This window comes from Hydra vulgaris, chromosome 07 (assembly GCF_038396675.1).
Source record: "Hydra vulgaris chromosome 07, alternate assembly HydraT2T_AEP".
Taxonomy (NCBI): Eukaryota; Metazoa; Cnidaria; class Hydrozoa; order Anthoathecata; family Hydridae; genus Hydra; species Hydra vulgaris.
In genome coordinates, this window is record NC_088926.1 from 1,003,368 (window position 1) to 1,022,767 (window position 19,400).

At 27.0% G+C, this 19,400-nt stretch overlaps 1 protein-coding gene across 3 annotated transcripts in view; it reads right to left on the reverse strand.

The window, feature by feature from the left end:
* LOC100214907 (4-aminobutyrate aminotransferase, mitochondrial) overlaps positions 1-19,400 on the reverse strand; it is a 69,564-nt gene that overhangs the window by 39,281 nt on the left and 10,883 nt on the right. For all 3 annotated transcript variants that reach the window (XM_065800750.1, XM_065800751.1, XM_065800749.1), the window contains 3 exons: positions 19,310-19,390; positions 17,336-17,428; positions 6,599-6,661 (listed from right to left, as the gene is read on the reverse strand). In XM_065800750.1, the coding sequence (XP_065656822.1) occupies positions 6,599-6,661; positions 17,336-17,428; positions 19,310-19,390 (237 nt within the window). The remainder of the gene's footprint in view (positions 1-6,598; positions 6,662-17,335; positions 17,429-19,309; positions 19,391-19,400) is intronic.

Sequence of the window (19,400 nt, forward strand, 5' to 3'; positions counted from 1 at the left end):
TGCATATTTTAAATTCAATAAGGTTTTTGATTATTTTGATTGGCGATTCAAATTTACAGTTTTTATTTTTTGAGTAAATTTATGAAGCTGATTCATTCAGCTTCATAAATTCTAATTAAATCTTAAGGTCAGGTGATCATGGTTGCAGAGGAATGAGCCAAATATTGCTTTCAACAAAATGATGTAATGTGCTCTATGACAAAAAGCATTTTCTTGTTGAAATATTGTCTTGTTGAAAGTTTTGATAAATAAATCACAACTAGGGAATAAAAACATTTCACAATACCCATAGTTTAATCTTCATATATCTTATGACAGCCAACACCTGAGTCAAATATGCATCCCATTGACAACAGAGCTACCTTTTTGATACAACTTTTTAAAAGTAAAACCTTTTTTAAAAAAATAAAACTTTTTTTTTCTTTGTTATCAAAATAGGAAATATGGAAAATAAAAATAAAGATGACAAATATTAAGTGTTATTAAGTATTAAGATGTTAAAGCTTTTTTTGCTGAATATTTTTGATGATTTTTGCACTTTTTTTGCTATTGGCAATAAGTTGAAATCAATAAAAAAAACTTTTTTTACAGCATTTAATTATTTGTTTCATATTTTTGCAAGAAAGTTCTTAGTTTTTTTGTACAAATATTTTGTCTAGAAATTATTTATCTCAGCACTCTAAACAGAAACTCGTGTGTTTGGGTTGCATCTGCTCAGCGTGTAAAGTATGTTACCACTGTATGTTGACACTATTGCTCATATTGACTTGCCAAAATTCAGTCTTTTGATAAGTTTGCGTGACTTGAACGTTAAATCAAATTGCCGATGCAGTCTTTATACGAAATGAAATTTTCTTTATACAAAATTTTATACTGAAATTTTTATTAAATAATAAGTTTTCTATTTATAACTTAAAAAACTTTTCAAAATAATACTTTAAAAAGGAAGTAAATGGTTAAAGAATAGAAAGAAAAAAACTTTTTATGTTGGCATATATTTGTCTCATTTCTTTAAATATATTCTTGGAGATTTTTGAATGCTTTTTTTTCTTTCAAAAATAAAAATTTTTACATAAAATGACTGCATTTTAATTTTAATTCAAGATTAGTTGCAAATATTTGTTTCTAATTTTGTTATTTAAAATATAAATATATCAAAACCTATTTATATATATTTCACCCTGTCAAATATCTAAAAGAATCAAAATAATATTTTTATAGAAGCATATAGACCTTATGAGTACATTTGGAGTTTTTAAAATCTTTTAATTTTGTTTGTGCCAAGTATTTGCAATTTAAACAACCCTCTCCTCAATTGAGGGGGTTTTTACTTTAGATAATCATCTCTTTAAAACGCTATTTTTTAATGGAATTTGAATTCTATTAATAAATTTTGATTTGATTTTAAAATAAACAAAAACTTTTTAAAAACTATTGTTCCCCTAACACCACAGTGGGCCTGGTGAACAAATTTTAGTTATTTTATCTCTAAAACTTATCTAAATTATAGTTAACTTAGTTATATTAAGAGAAATTTATTGATATTTCATTTATATTGAATCCCTTAGTTACGAGAACTCTGAGCATTTGAAAATTGAAATTTGAAAAAAAATGTATAATTATATATAAATAATTTCAGTAAGATAAACCTTGTGTGATATTTAAATTGAATCTGCATTGTCAAAACACCAAATGGGCTATTTTAGTTGTTTTTTTTTATGTATTTAAAGATAACATTTCATAAAATTGTTATAACATGTTATCTCAGTAATCGTTTGAAGATTACAGATTTTTTTTTAAATCTTTAATAAAATATTTTTTTGCTGCATCAAAAACTAATAAATGACACAACTTATTGCTTGTCCCCTTAATTTCCTGTTTTGATTCTGTTTTAACTTTGTTGCTATGGTAACTAATTTTGCATAGCAACAACCAATTTTTACATTAACATTATTTTAACAGTTTTTTATTTGCACTATGTACACTTTATTGGGCGCATATTAAAATGAGATTCACACTTCTTATGACGACAATATTTTTATTTAGTTGCTATGGATACATTACTTTGCTTAGCATAACAACAACATATTTTTGGCAGTTATTCTTGATATATACTTGAAGAACATCAGTACATTAAAAGTGAGATAAGCTTCTGTATGGTTTTATTAGATCTTTACAGATCTCCAATGATCTCATGCATGATGTCTCTCCAAAAAATGTGAATAGTCTAAATATTCTTAATACAGATTATACTCACAGAGAAATCAAATATGATTTTTCAGCCAGTCTCCATGCATCAAGGATTAAATTTTTTGAGATGATTTTGCATATTGCATATAAAAAAGAAGTAAGAAAGTGGATAGCAAGACCTAAAGAACACAAAGAAAAGGTACCTGTGACTAAACAGAAGATTCAGAATAATTTTAAAAACAAAATAGGATTGTTGTTGAAAAGTAGTGGTTCTGGAACAAGCAATGATGGCAATACTTTAAGACTTGCTTTTGCAGCGCATGAACAAACAGCTGAAAATCTGGTAAAACCTGAATATAAAGTATCAAAAGCTTATATTCAGATTTTACATTATCTTGGTAACACTTAGGCCTGTAAATCGAGCCGAACGATCTTGGTAACAACTTAGGCCTGTAAATCGAGCCAAACGAGCCAAGCTTGCCAGGGCTCGGCTTGGCTCATTTACATATTAAGAGTGTTCAGGCTCGGCTCGAGCTCGTTTCGAACATGAGATTCATTGTTCGAGCTCGGCTTGTTAAGGATTAGTATTGTTTGGGCTCGGCTCGTTTTACATGTTGCTCAAGCTCGACCGGTTTAAAACTCGAAATAATTATTGTAACCTGTTAGTTTAAAGCTCGTTTAGTAAAAAAAAATTGTTCGTTAAAGGCTCGTCTGTAAATAATTTTTATTATATATTAATATATATAATATCACAATTTTATTTATTACATATATATTATTATAATATAAATAAATATATATATATATATATATATATATATATATATATATATATATATATATATATATATATTCAAGCTTTAATCGAGCCTATATGAACGAGCCTATGATGTTCAAGCTCAGCTCGTTTAATAAACGAGCCTAATTTTTTGTTTAAGCCCGGCTCGTTTACCATTCGAGCCGGACATGAAGGAGCTCTTGTCGAGCCGATCACTGAGCCGTTCACGAACACGAGCCCGGATTTACAGCCCTAGTAACACTATCTTTAGGATATGACTAAATAGACTGCTTAAAATTCAAGGATTATTGTTTTGACACTGTAAAACTATTATTACCTCTTTATCTGTGTATTATTTGACTAAATTTGTGCACCAAGTATTGATACATGGACATGACAAAAATTAAACACTTACATTACCCATAGAACTTACATCAGAAGAAGCTCAAGAGGCTAGAAATAAAAACTTATTGCAAAAAATGAAAAACATTCAGAAGACCTGATCAACAGACTTCTTGTTTCCAGTGACTATGTTATTTTACCACTTAGCAAACCAACATCACATCAAACAAATCCTAAAAAATTTCCTTCAGATGTTTTACAATTACTTACACAATCTTCAAACAATATTATTGTTTTATAAATTGTCGATGTAATTTCAAAATGTCAAATTTTTTTTGCACTATTTTTTTTTTATTGTTGCTAAAACATTAATTACCTAAATCTTCAACTGTTATTCAAAATAGGTGTGTTGAAAATCTGATAAAAATTTATTCAAAAATCAATTTAACCTAATATAACTAAGGAAGTATCAGGTTACTAAGCAAAATAGGTATCCATAGCAACTAAATAGAAAAATCGCTTTTAAAAAAAACGCGACCTCATATTGGTACTTATGTTAAATTTAGTGAATACAGCACTTGTAAAATATATGCAAATACCAGAAATAGGTTGTTGCTATGGAGTATTTTTTAAATTATCAATAATGAAAAAAACATTTCCTACCCCATGAATGTATGATAGATGCATAAAAAAATGAAAAAAATTCTGTAACATACTTCATGGATTCATGTTTAAAATTATATTTAAAGTAAAAATGTAAACTTTTACTTGGATCGAAAAAGTTGAGATAATTTGATCTAATAAAATTAGATCTAACTATCATCAATAAACTTTTGGACGTTTTAAAGAGGTGACCATTTCAAGTTTACTACCCCCTTTATTGGGCAAGGGGTTGTTTAAATTACAAATATTTGGCTCAGAAAAAAATTAAAGGTTTTAAAAACATTTCTGAATCTATTCATAAGGTCAATATAACGCTTCTATTTTAAATAATGAAGTATTTTTTTTTGATCCTTTTAAATATTTGATTGAGAATTTGACAGGGGTGATATTTTTAATATTTAAAATTTCATTCTAAAATTTGAATCTATGTAATAGTTCTAATTTTCTATTTTTTTAAAACTGTTGCTTATTTAACACAAGTAAACTGAAAACACTAAAAGACTGTTGCTTTTCTAACACTAAAAGACTGTTGCTTTTCTAACACTAAAAGACTGTTGCTTTTCTAACACTAAAAGACTGTTGCTGTTCTAACACTAAAAGACTGTTGCTTTTCTAACACTAAAAGACTGTTGCTTTTCTAACACTAAAAGACTGTTGCTTTTCTAACACTAAAAGACTGTTGCTTTTCTAACACTAAAAGACTGTTGCTTTTCTAACACTAAAAGACTGTTGCTTTTCTAACACTAAAAGACTGTTGCTTTTCTAACACTAAAAGACTGTTGCTTTTCTAACACTAAAAGACTGTTGCTTTTCTAACACTAAAAGACTGTTGCTTTTCTAACACTAGAAGACTGTTGCTTTTCTAACACTAAAAGACTGTTGCTTTTCTAACACTAAAAGACTGTTGCTTTTCTAACACTAAAAGACTGTTGCTTTTCTAACACTAAAAGACTGTTGCTTTTCTAACACTAAAAGACTGTTGCTTTTCTAACACTAGAAGACTGTTGCTTTTCTAACACTAAAAGACTGTTGCTTTTCTAACACTAAAAGACTGTTGCTTTTCTAACACTAAAAGACTGTTGCTTTTCTAACACTAAAAGACTGTTGCTTTTCTAACACTAAAAGACTGTTGCTTTTCTAACACTAAAAGACTGTTGCTTTTCTAACACTAGAAGACTGTTGCTTTTCTAACACTAAAAGACTGTTGCTTTTCTAACACTAGAAGACTGTTGCTTTTCTAACACTAGAAGACTGTTGCTTTTCTAACACTAAAAGACTGTTGCTTTTATAACACTAGAAGACTGTTGCTTTTCTAACACTAAAAGACTGTTGCTTTTCTAACACTAAAAGACTGTTGCTTTTCTAACACTAACAGACTGTTGCTTTTCTAACACTAACAGACTGTTGCTTTTCTAACACTAACAGACTGTTGCTTTTCTAACACTAGAAGACTGTTGCTTTTCTAACACTAAAAGACTGTTGCTTTTCTAACACTAAAAAACTGTTGCTTTTCTAACACTAAAAGACAGTTGCTTTTCTAACACTAAAAGACTGTTGCTTTTCTAACACTAAAAGACTGTTGCTTTTATAACACTAAAAGACTGTTGCTTTTCTAACACTAACAGACTGTTGCTTTTCTAACACTAAAAGACTGTTGCTTTTCTAACACTAAAAGACTGTTGCTTTTCTAACACTAAAAGACTGTTGCTTTTCTAACACTAACAGACTGTTGCTTTTCTAACACTAGAAGACTGTTGCTTTTCTAACACCAAAAGACTGTTGCTTTTATAACACTAAAAGACAGTTGCTTTTCTAACACTAGAAGACTGTTGCTTTTCTAACACTAAAAGACTGTTGCTTTTCTAACACTAAAAGACTGTTGCTTTTCTAACACTAACAGACTGTTGCTTTTCTAACACTAGAAGACTGTTGCTTTTCTAACACTAAAAGACTGTTGCTTTTCTAACACTAACAGACTGTTGCTTTTCTAACACTAAAAGACTGTTGCTTTTCTAACACTAAAAGACTGTTGCTTTTCTACCAACTAGCAGACTGTTGCTTTTCTAACACTAACAGACTGTTTCTTTTCTAACATTAGCAGACTTTTGCTTTTGACTGTTGTGTGATAAAAATTCAAAAGACTGCAAGAAAGTATATACCAGCAAGAGTTATAAATTTCTTATTAAAGTACATTTAAACTTTATTTAAAAAATTGAAATGATTTATTAATTAATTTTCTTGTTCATCCTTACATTATGAAACCCTTACTACATTTTTTTTTTGCTATATTTTTAAACTACACACATAGGTTAAATAAGCTTAAAAGTGCGGATTACATCTTCTCAATGTTTCAGGTTATCATTTCTTAAAAAAATTATACTTGTTAAAAAATACCTTACTTTAGTGTGATAAAGATAGAATAAGCATTAAATTTAGATTTTTAACTCTAAATAAAAATGTCGCTTATATTTACTTATTTTTCTAAACTACATAAAACAGATTAACAGGTTTTACACTTTGAATATTAGTAATATAATAAAGAAGTCTTCTATGATAGAAAGACATGATTAAATTTTTTTAATTTTTGAACGAGAAAAACCTTGATATTTTGTTTAATAAACTTACCTCTTGAGTCATGCATGTTAACAACTCATTCTCAGAAGGCATATCAGTGCCTCTTTGGTCATTCTAAAATAAAATGTGAAATCTATAAATACTATCATATATATATATATATATATATATATATATATATTTATATATATATATATATATATATATATATATATATATATATATATATATATATATATATATATACATGCATAAGTTTTATTGTTATAATGTGTGTTACTTATATTTTTATAAACAGGTTTTTTGTTTTTTTTTTATAAAAATTATGACTAAATCATTTGTGTGTCTATACTAAATTTTAATGTACAATAAAATCACAAGGGTTTGGGTTGAATATCTAGATATAAAGAACATTAATAAAAACAAATTTTTGTATGTTTTGTATATCAACTTTTTCTGGAAAACTGTTTAGATGCAGCTTACTTACATACTTAGTGTGTAATAATAGGTGTTATTAAAATTTGAACAAAGTTTTATTAATTATATAACATATTTTATTTATAAAAATTTAATTATACTTTATACTAATAAAATGTTTGAATATTTTTTTTTTTGGTATTTTTTAAATATGCTTAGAATTAGGATTTTTTTAATTTTATTTTAGAAAATGAAAGCAAGTGTGTATGCGGTAAGTGGTGTTTTTTTTGGTATTTTTTAAATATGCTTAGAATTAGGATTTTTTTAATTTTATTTTAGAAAATGAAAGCAAGTATGTATGCGGTAAGTGGTGTTTTTTTTGGTATTTTTTAAATATGCTTAGAATTAGGATTTTTTTTATTTTATTTTAGAAAATGAAAGCAAGTGTGTAATGCGATAGTGGTGTAGTGGTAGAGCGCTTGCCTCATAAGCGAGAAGTTCAGAGTTCGGTCCCCACCACGTCCCTGGTAGTACTGCGCTCAACTCGTTCTCCGCGCAGCGACCTTGTTTGTTGAGGTTCCTGTTTCGGAGTTATAGAGTTGAGAGAGGGTTATAACCACACAAAAAAAAAAAGTAAAGTGACTGCTCAAGAGCACGTGTACATAATCTATTTAGAAAATAAACACAACTGACCCTAACCCTGACAAAGATAAAAAATTACAAAATTAACTATATAAAGTATAACTTAAGGTGCAAATAAAAAATCTTAGCAGCCATCCATCCGTGGATGCGGCAAAAAAGTTATTAAAATGCTTTAGAAAATTAACTTAAAATTAATGTTTGATCAGCATGATGGAGTAACCTTTCGTTTTTTTGCTTAAGCAGCTAGTAAATTCAGAATTTCAGCTTTATATGCTCATAAAATCATAAAAAGAAAGTCAAATATTAACAAATAAAAAGAAAATGATTTCCAGGTTGGTAACAAAAAACTAACAGCAAAGACTAAATGTTGAAGACTTTATAGAAATTTTGGAAAGCATGATTGGATAATTGATGACGGGTCTTACTTTACACTTTCTCGTATAACGATCAATGGAAACATTAATTTTATACAAGCAACATTAAAGAGAGTTATTCTAGTGCTAAATATTATAAAAAACCTAGTACAAACAAAAACTTTTAGTCTGGCCATCTTTTTCTTATAAAAGGTATATCAAAAATCTTAACCCAATGAAAAGCAATCAATTAAAAAATTTACTTTAAGATTGTATTAAAAAAAGACTAATGCTTTTTATAAAAAAAAAAGTTTTATTGTTAAATTTTATTTTAATTCGTTTGCATTTTGGCCTGATCTTGCTTCTTTTCATTATGCTAAATCTGCTCAAAATTACTTTCCAAAAGTATAATCCTGACAATGCTCCAGAATAAAAACAAGGATTTTTAGTCAATTATTAAAGAACTTGTTTATAAAGATGGATGATAAGCAGAAAATCTTGAACTGTTCAAGAGAAGGATAGAGTATGGTTTTAAAAAAGTTGACTAAAAATTTGTACACCTAGAGCTGTTTTTTATCACAAGTCATAAACTCATTATTCTTAAATAAGAGACAATCCTCGCTCTGCACAATCCAAAGTCACTTTGAAACTAGAGACTTCTAATTCAGTTTTAGTTTTAAAAAAAAATAATTTGTGTCTATGGAAACAAAGCAGTTGTTACCAAAGTTGTACCTGCTCTGCTAAGATTACTCCATCTTTGCTAGATAAGACCTAATTAGGTGAGATTAACTAATCAACTACAGGCGGCTGACAATTTGACTATGACTCTCTTGTCATGATATTCCTGCAACAACTGGAGAAGCCTGATATTATTTCCTGGGGCAGATGAAAGTAATCCTTTCAAGACTTCAAATAAACCTTAACAGTAACACACATTGCACATATTTTTTTGACAGTTTGACTAAAAAATTTCTAAATCTTTAAAGAGTAAATGATTTTAGTCATTCATCCTACTCCTTGAATTGCTCTGCAAACCTGAAAATGAATTCCTCCTAAGAGAACATTACTAAGAAAAATTACTGAAATCTTTAAACAAACCAAAAAACAAACTTTTTTTTTTTGCTATTTTGCATGGCAATTCTGCAGAAGTAAGCCATTGTTATGATAGGGAGTCAAGCAACATGAATATTTGTTGTCAGTTTATGTATCAGATTCCTGTCTCAGTGATCAATCAATGAAACATCTGTTTTGAACTTAACATGGTGATTCGTTCACTCGCAACAAATAGAGATTCTATTTAAATTCAGCCATTCCACAATATGTTTAAATGTACCTAATATTTCTGTGAGTACAAACCTCTGTATTCCTCTGTGAGTACAATCCTTTGTATTCCTGTCAGAATCTTTTAATCAAGAGTCATTCCAAAAGCTACACTGCTGTAACCCTCGGAATTAAAAAAAATAAGGCATAAAATAGTTTAAGGTTGGCAATAAACTGATAAAATGATATGTTGTTGAGACAAAATCACTCAAATTAAATCATTAGCTAGTGGTTAGGATGTTACAGCAACTGGAGCTGGTTTTAACACTAGTCAACCTCCATGTAAAGTAGCTGGTGAGAGTGTCAGTGTGACATAAGGTACACAATTAAAGCCATTCAATGAGGGTTCAATGCAAAGTAAAAGTGAGGAAATTGCTGGAATTAGATGTCAAAGAAGGATAGAAATAAGGTGCTTGAAAGAGATTTTCTGGAAAGGTGGCAGTGTTAAGATTTGATGATTGTTGGTACAATTTCCTAAGCAATGGATGAATTAGTTGGAAGGATAAACATGATAATAACATAGATCTTAACATTAACATTAACCAAGATGAGTAACCTGAAGGAATGGCTGACTTTTTGGAAATTTTGCAGAGGATTGCAGAGGATTGAAAAATGTTTAGTAAGGTTTTTTTTTTAGTTTTGGAATTAATAGAAAGTTTAGAACTAAACTGACAGTCAACTTTTTGTAATGCTTTTTTAATGAAGCGACTTCAAACTAAAAGTTATATATAAAGACAGAAAACAAAACTAAAAATTTCAAGTATCCTAGTTAGAGTTGCAACTCAAAAAAAACAGGCCTGTCCTAAAAACATGTTTTTAATGGGTTTTTTTGTTTTTTTTTAGGTGTCCATTAAATTTTATATATCAATTATCCTTTAAAAAGTTACAGTGTCAGTAAACCTTCAAAATATACATGTTTTTTATTAAATGTAATGTATTTTACCCTATATAATATTTCTTACAAATTTATAGAGTTGCAACCCAAAAAAAACTGTTTTTTTCTTCTTAAAACTGTTTTTTATAGTTTTTTTTATTTTTTATTTTTTTAGTATTTATTAAATTTAAGATATTAATAATACTTGAAACAGTTTCAGAGGCATTAAACCTTCAAAATATGAATGTTTTCTATTAAATAAAATGCATATTTAAAAAAAAAACAGTATTAAATATTAAAAAAAAAATTAAGTAATTTTTTTAATATATCTCAAAAAAACTATACTAGTAGCTACTAGTTAATTGTAAGTATAACACTACTGAATGAATGAAATAAAAATGTTATTTCAGAAGTGTTATTTCATTCATAAAAATGAATGAAATATCACTGCATTGCAAAATACAAAAATGAACCAACAGTTATATAAAATTTACTTTAATGTTTTATTTACTTTTGTTTATTACTTTTGTAAAATTTTAATAGTTTATTTCTTTATTTTATATATTTCAATTTTAAACAGAGTTTAAAATTGAAATTTTAACTAGTTTTAATTATTGGAATCTAAAATTGAAATAGTTTGGTTTATTTTGAAGATTTAATTTTGTTTTTTATAAGTTTTTTTATCTTGGATTCATTTGAGTTTAGAAAATTTAAATCATTTTTTTCAAATGTTTATTCAAATTGTAATTAGATAGCTAAAATTTTATTTATTCAAAAAGTATTCAAGTAAATAAAAATAACACAATAACTAAGTTTGTATAACTAATCAAAAAAACTTAATATTAAACAATTTTAAAAATATTGTTTATATTTATTTAAAAAAAAAAGAAATCTAAAAAAAAAAATGCCAGGCAAAAAGAAATGTTTTGTAGCTACATTGTTCAATGAGGCACCTTTAGAATCTGGAGGTTCTAAAATTCAACAAGTTATATGCAAATTTTGCAGCTTAAAGTTATCAAAAAATGGCACTCGAATGACCGAGCACACTGCAAAATGTATGAAATGTGGAGATCAAATAAAAAACAAATATTTGAACGATATGCCTTTTAAACAAAAGAAAGTTCAAACTGAACTAATGATGGAAGAAGATATTCCTGAAAACTTACCTATTCAATATATGGAAAAAAAGGAAAAAATATATTTATCATCTGCTATATTGCAAATTCCAATTGAGTCCTTCTTTCGAACCCCAAGCTGTTGTGGAAACCAAAGTAGGTCTACAACCCCTAAGTTTGGAGACTGTAAGCCAAATAAAACCAATTCAGATAAGCCTCCCTTGAAACCATTGCATTCTTCAACAAGAGTTCCATTCACACCTCAGAAAAATAAAATTGCATCCTACATTTTCTCGGACAAAATGACTAATGAACAAATAGTAAGAATTATATTTAGAATATTTAATACTTTCAAATATTTAGCAAACTTTATTTAGTACATAAGTAATTTTTGTAATAACAATTTTTGTAAATTTCATGTTTTTACAGGATGAATCGCAAATGGATTTAGCACGCGCTGTCTATGGTACTGGGTGCTCATTAAGAGTTTTTGAAAATAAACTATGGATAGACAGCTTTGCAAAATTGAGACTTGCATTTAAATTACCTAACTGTGATATGTTGTCTAATTCCCTACTTGAAAGGGTTTATAATGAAACCTCAACTACCGTTAAAGAACTTGTGGGAACTGCTTTAAACGTAGCAATTTTGTGTGATGGGTGGAGCAATATCAGGCAAGGAAAATAGGATTTAAAATAGTAGGACTATTTATCTACGTTCTGATTTGTGCACTAGTATAGGATTGGATACTCCTATACTAGTGCACAAATCAGAAAGTAGATAAATAGTCCTACTATAGTCCTACCTAGATACTTTTAAACGTTATATAACAAAATTATGTAACAATGTAAGCTACACATATATAATTTAGGTGCATTCTAACTTCATGTGTATAATTCATAAATAATAAAAATCAGTAATAAAGATAGATTTTACTATTTACAGGAATGAAGGAATCATTAATTTTGTTGTAACGGTACCTTAACCTATATTTTGGACCAGCATAGAAACAGGTAGTCTTTTTAGATTAATTTTAGTTATCATGTCTTCAGAATTGTCAGATAGCAAGTTTTATTTTATATTCTCCAAAGTTGTAAAGTTTTTCAAAAATATTTAAATTTTTATAGTTTATTATAATTATTAAAGATATAACTCTTTATTTAGGCGCAGAAAGTCATACTGGCGAATATACGGCAAATATAGTTAAAAAAATAATATGCGATGTTGGACCTATGAAAGTTTTTGGTGTTTGTACTGATAATGCAGCCAATATGAGAAAAGCATGGCAACTAATAGTTACTAAATTTCCTCACATATATCCTTATGGATGCCTGGCACATACCTTAAATTTAATTTTTACTGATGCGAGTAACTTGAAATCAATAGCAGATTCCCAAAGAAATTGCACAATGGTGGTAAAAGGGATAAAGAACTCTCAAATTTTATCAGCTTTGTTAAAACAACATCAGCAGAAATCAGGACAAATCATTCAACAATCACTAAAGCTTCCAGTAACAACTAGGTTTATTAAAACTTAATTTTATAATAAAATTAAACATAAAAAATAAAACATAAAAAGTATTATTATAAATTTTAAAAAAATTTATATTACATTATAAATCATAATACTTAGTATGGAAATAACATTAGGCAAATAAATATTTAATTATAAATAAATATATTCTTCAGATGGGCTTCAATTATACATTGTATGGAAAGTCTTCATAACAACAGATTAGCACTACAGGGATTAGCTATTGACGATGAAGCAAAATCTCTTGCTAAGCCTATTCAAAACCTATTGTTGTCAGAAGTGTTCTGGGATAAAGTGGATGGGTTTATCAAGTTATTAAAACCAATAGCCATAGCCATTGCAGCAGTTGAAGGAGATAAATTAAGTCTCTCCATTGTTGCAAAAACATTTTCAGATTTAGAAAAGTCTTTTCAGGACAATATCCTTTGCAGTCCAATTCTAAAAAGTGAGGAAAATGCTATGATGGAAATAATTGCCAAAAGAAGGAAAGTTCACATTCGAAACATTCATCTTGCTGCAAATTTAGTGGATCCACGTTATAAAGGATGTCATATCTCTGGAGATAAAATGGTGAGTATTTTCAGAATTTAATCCTCATTTAAATTAATTGAAAAAAAAGGAAATTATATTTAAAATGAATTAAGATGCCTTATTTAAAACATCTTCTTTAGATTGATGCCATTGAAACGCTACATAAATTGGGAAAAATGGATTCTTCTATTAAAGAATATGATGACAAAATTTTGGGTGAGATAGCTGATTATAGATCAAACGAAGGTCTTTTTGCAAAACCTTTTATATGGGCTTCAGTAAAACATTCATCTCCTGTAAGTTGGAGGAAGGGAATATGTTGTTCTTGTGATCCAATACTATCAAATATAGCAAAAAAAATTTTATTACTTCCACCAACAAGTGCTGCAGTCGAAAGATCATTTAGTAGACAATCTTGGATCCACAATCAAAAACGGAATAGATTAACAAATGACAGAGCTTCAAAATTAGTATTTATATCACATAATTTACAACTCAAAAATCTAAAATGTAATGCAGAATCATCAACAAGTCAAAGCCAAGAATTTTTTCTGGACAATGGTACTTCACAGAGTTTAGAGTCAGAGGTATCAAGTGACTCTGAAGAATACGGATTTGACTTTACAATAGAAGACCTTAATGAACAAGAAAGCCAGAATACAGAGTCTTTTGTTAATTAAAAATAAATTTTTCAAGTGATGTACTATATATTTATCATATATCATGTTACTATTATATATTGTATTACATTTATAATAAAAATAGAAATTAAATAAAAGTAAATAATTTTTTTTAATCTAAAAAAACAAAAAAAACTATAAAAAACAAAAAAAAACACAAAAAAAACATGTTTTTTTTGCAAAAAAAACACAATTAAAAAAAAACGGTTTTTTTTGCAACTCTAATTCTAGTAGTGATAATAAAATTTCCTATCTTCCCTTCCGGAAGAAGGGAAGGTAGGAAGTTTGGACTTAATACTTTCCCGGGAAGGTATTAAGTCCAGGAATTCTCTCTTTTGTTAGCAGAACAAAAAGAATTTAATGTTGAATGAGATTTGTTAATTTCTTTGTTAAGCTTAATGTTATGGTTCTTTGAACCATAAAATTAAGTTTAACATCTTTTTATTAAAAATAAATTTATGAAAAATATGACAATAGTTCACAGATGCAAATAAAAAAACAGAATCACAAAAGAACAAAGAACAGAATCATAAAAGAACAAAGAACAGAATCACAAAAGAACAAAGAACAGAATCACAAAAGAACAAAGAACAGAATCACAAAAGAACAAAGAACAGAATCACAAAAGAACAAAGAACAGAATCACAAAAGAACAAAGAATTTAAAGATTTTTGTAATTAGACAAAACTAATTATGCAGCAAGAAATTGTAAAAGTGCTGAAAAAACAATTTGTCTATTTTATTAAACCTTTAATTATTAAAACTGATATTGATAATTACTTGTAAGTGTTAGTTTGTTCAGTTATAAATTCTCAAAAATTATTTATCTAGATCAGCTACAAAATTAAGAGAAATGCAAGCACACCAACATTTAGAGTATACAGTGCCAACATGTCACATTATTTAAAGGTGTTGAAATGTTAAAAAAAGTATAAAAAATTTAATTATTCTATTCACTATTCTTTTTATTTACTATGTTCATGGCACAAAGAATTCAAAATTCAAGTAACCTGTATGTAATCAAGTTATCAAACGCCTGTATTTGCAAATTAAGTAGATTATATTTTATTTTTACATAGTAATGGAATCAATTGACAGGATCCTTGCAGCTAAAAAAGTCCAAAATCACAGATTCATCATAGAAAAATTGCGCTACAAATGGATATTAAAGTAAAAATATTTTATGCAATTGCCCAGTTGGAGTTATCAGATAATAGTAGTTATATTATATTATGCTGCTTTTATGGATCAAGACCTCCCAGTCCAAAAAAGTCAAGAAAGACAAGTAAAAACTAAATCACTGCATCAGTCAACATTTGGCTATGACAAACTAACTGTTAACCTAAACCTGTCTGAGGTCAGCAATTTTTCGTCGACTTTGTTTCTATGTTGTTATTGTGTAATCTGTGTTAAAAATTTAGTGCTGACCAAAATTATTTAAAAGTTGGCAAGGCACCATGGGATTGCAAACAAAATATAGGCTGAGTTAAAAAGAAATAATAGTTATGTTTAAAATAGATGTTTTAAACTCAACTTTTTCATTATTATCTTCTGTTGGGTATTTTCATTTCTGTGTGCAACTTTTTCTTTGTTTTTATGCTTAACAACTAAAAAATTGGATTTCAAGACGTATGATTCCCTTAAAATATAAGGTAAAAGAAAAAAGAAAATTTTTACTGTGCTGTAAAAAATCAATTAAAAAAAAGATGTTCAAAATGTTTTAAAAATGAGTTTGAAAAAGTTTTTAAATTAAAAGTTCTAAAAGTTTAAATTTAAAAACTTATTTAAATTAGTTTGATTAATGTTTGTCATAGTTCAAAGATTAAGGTAGATGTTGGTCATAATTCAAAGGGTTAATATAAAAATAATAATTCAAATATCATTTATATTTTTCTAACTATTGTGTCATCAACCCAAAAAAAAAAAAATAATAATAAAGAAATAAAATATATATCTTTAATCATTTAGAAACCGAAAATATAATGATATTTTTGTTATATATTTTATACAGATAATCATAGTAGTATGTATATTGCTTCAAATCCCAGCTTCTAATGGTCATTGCTTCAAACCCCAGCTTCTAACAGTCATTGCTTCAAATCCCAGCTTTTAACAGTTTAAACTAAAAATGGACTTGGCTTTAAGAAATTTAAAAAGTTCATTAAGTAAAAAGGTAAAACTAAAACAAAAAATGTTTTAAAATAAATTTTTATCTTAGTTTTTATATATTTAATCTTATATTATATATTTTATATATTTAATATTATTTTCATTTAAACTGTTCCTTCTGACAATATCCACTAGATCTGGTAAACACTGAGCTAAACTCTGTATGAAATATTAATTTTTTAGGATAGTAATTAATCCTAAAACATAATTTATAAAGTTTTTTGTTTGCTAATTATTCTTGTAGAAAAGATGTTTCAAAATACTGAAAAAATTTTCAAAAGGAAGTTTTTTCTCTGGCAAGTTTGCAGGGTTATTGCCTTCTCAACATTTTGCACTTTTTTCTTGTTTAGGTACGTTTTTGCATAGTTTTTGCATAAACCTTTTTTGCAAATAGATGAAAAGCAATAAACTGAATTATGTTAATTTGCTGTTCAAATCCAAAACTACAAAATCATCCATAGAAATAAAGATTTATAACCATAAATGTAATAAGGGTTGTAGTGCTTCAAAGGGGTGTAGTGGTACTTGCTTCAAAAGATAGAGAGTTCAAACTCAGAATTGTAGATGATGTGCTAAAATGTTACAATAACATGCTGCTGTTTAAATAATCAAATAAAAAATTTTTAAAATTTAGGTTGAGCAGATAATACTTCTGATTCATCTTCAGATGAAACTTCTTTTTGAGTTTTGAGGAGCATTTCTACCTATTAATGATACAAGATATGAACCTTTTCTACGCTATCGCTATGTCAGATGAAATTTCCTTTCTCATTCCTGAATAGAAAATTATACTTAAACTAAATTATAATAAATCAGGTATGCAAAAAAAAAAAAAAAAGGATTTATTGTACTACATAACTGATATATGCTGATTAAATGTGTATTCTTTTCATTTTCCTTCTTTTGTAATTTCAAGATTCATTTATTGCAGGAAAACCTCTAATACTAGGCATAAATGTAAACTCTAAAACTAACTAGGAATAAATTATGTCTTAAAAACTAACTATGAATAAATAATATCTTTAAAACAAAACTCTAAATAACTATTCATAACCCTTTTGAAAAGTAAATATAAAGAAAAAAAAAAGCTGTAAACTACTTGAAAAATCTAAAATATTATTACACTGTATTATACTGGAAAAAAATTATTTACCCTGTATTTTATTGCTGCTGCTTTTAAGGCGTTTTCAACTGAGCATGAACCACACATCATAGTTTGAACATAATCGAGACCTTTGGGTTTAATCTGAAAAATTTTAAAAATAATAAAAGTATAACTCAAGAAACATGAGTAACGAAGGTAACAAAGTTAAAACAAGAGAAGTTTTATTTTAACTAAAATTTTTTACTTGTGTCATGTGTATATATAAGATTTTACTTGTGTCATGTGTATATATACGATTTTTTACTTGTGTCTTGTGGTTAAGTTAGTAACTACAACTCGAGTCTTGTTACCTTGGTACTTTGTGTTTCATATGTGTCTCTGTGTTGTTTGTGTCTTGTTACTTCTGTATTTTGTGTTTCATACACAAAATATAACACTATTGTTTTTATTAGTAGAAGTTGTTACTACTAAGTTCTACAATCAATATTTAATTTATTTTTTTCAGTCATTTTTATATCATACTCAACAATCTAATTATTATTTCACACAAAGTTATTGTTGTGTTAAAGTTAAGAACCATATCTAATTTTTCTGGTTGTTGGGTGTGCTTGTTAACTCAATGATTATAAGCATAGTCATACAAAATCGGTTTAAATTAAACTTTAAAAATAAATTGAGCATTTACAAAACAATATTTACTATAAAATGTTTTATTTATAGAGTAGATTCAGGTAATTTGAGCATGTAAGTAATATGAGTATACCAAAAGATTTCTAAGATGCAAGCAGTTCAGGTTGCTTTGTATTTTTTGAATCGACTTTATGTGGTGATAACAGGAAGCATTATTATTAGCGTAAATTTATACAGTAATTAACGGCTCTTATCTAATTAAAAAGCTATCTAATTTTTTGTGTTAATAATATATTATCATTACACATAAAGAAAAATAAATTAGCTAGAAATCCATTCCAATTTTGTTTGGAAAACAATGCATAGAAACATTTATTTTTGACTTTATTTAAAGATACTATTTTTGTGTAATATGAGCATGCTCAAATGAAAAAACATGCTCATGTTTTTCATTGAAATAGTTTAAAGTAATAAAATTGCAGTGGTTTTAATTACTTTTTGAATAAAAGCAAATTATAGTTAAAATTTTTAATACTTTAACAAAACTAAATATTTTTTAGTAATTTAAATTAAAAAAATAATAATGATAATGGTAATACGAGCACTTTTGCTACTTTTTAAAACCTCTATGTTTTTAAGAAAAAATTTGGGTGCCCAAATATCTAAGTGGGTGGTGAGTATTGATCCCTTAAAATTGTTTATTCATAAAAATTTTGAATTCAGCATAATTACTTTGAAAATGTTCCAATTTTTGCCTAAGGTTCTTATAATACCTCAATCTACTCTATCCTTAAGAGAAATTTACAAAAAGTATACCACTAATGTTTTATTACAAAAAGTATACCACTGATGTTTTATTGGACAAAAATCATACTTTTTTTAAATAACATATCGTAAAAAATCATAATATTTTTAAATATTTTTTTAATTGTTTTTATTTTTTAAAAAGCCTATATACATTGATAAAAATTATTTTCAACAATAAAACCATGCTTCAAAAACACATTTAAATTTAGAAATTTATTATATAGTATTCATGAATACAACTACATATATTTATATGTTTGATATGTTTAAATCTTTTAATTTGTCAGTTATTTTTATAATTTGAAAAGTATAATTTTGAAAAATCCTTTTTATTTCAAATACCATTACGAAAAGAAAGTGTATATAAATAAAGTGTAAAATTTCTAGAAAGGATACATATGAGTGTACAGAGCTAAGTGAACAAACTGTATAAACATAAATACATACATTGCAGAATCAAAAATTAACAAGATTAAGATCTCTTTAACTACAGATAACTACAAAATTTTAAAATATTTATAAATCATGTTTACAATAAACTGATTTTAAATATATTTTTATTTTAAGTAAATAAAAATTTCTTACTTTTAAAAGAGTGTCAGTTAGAGAGTTATATAAGTCAGATGGAGGTAAATTACCCAATGATGGCCGATTGACCATCATTGTCTAAAAAAAT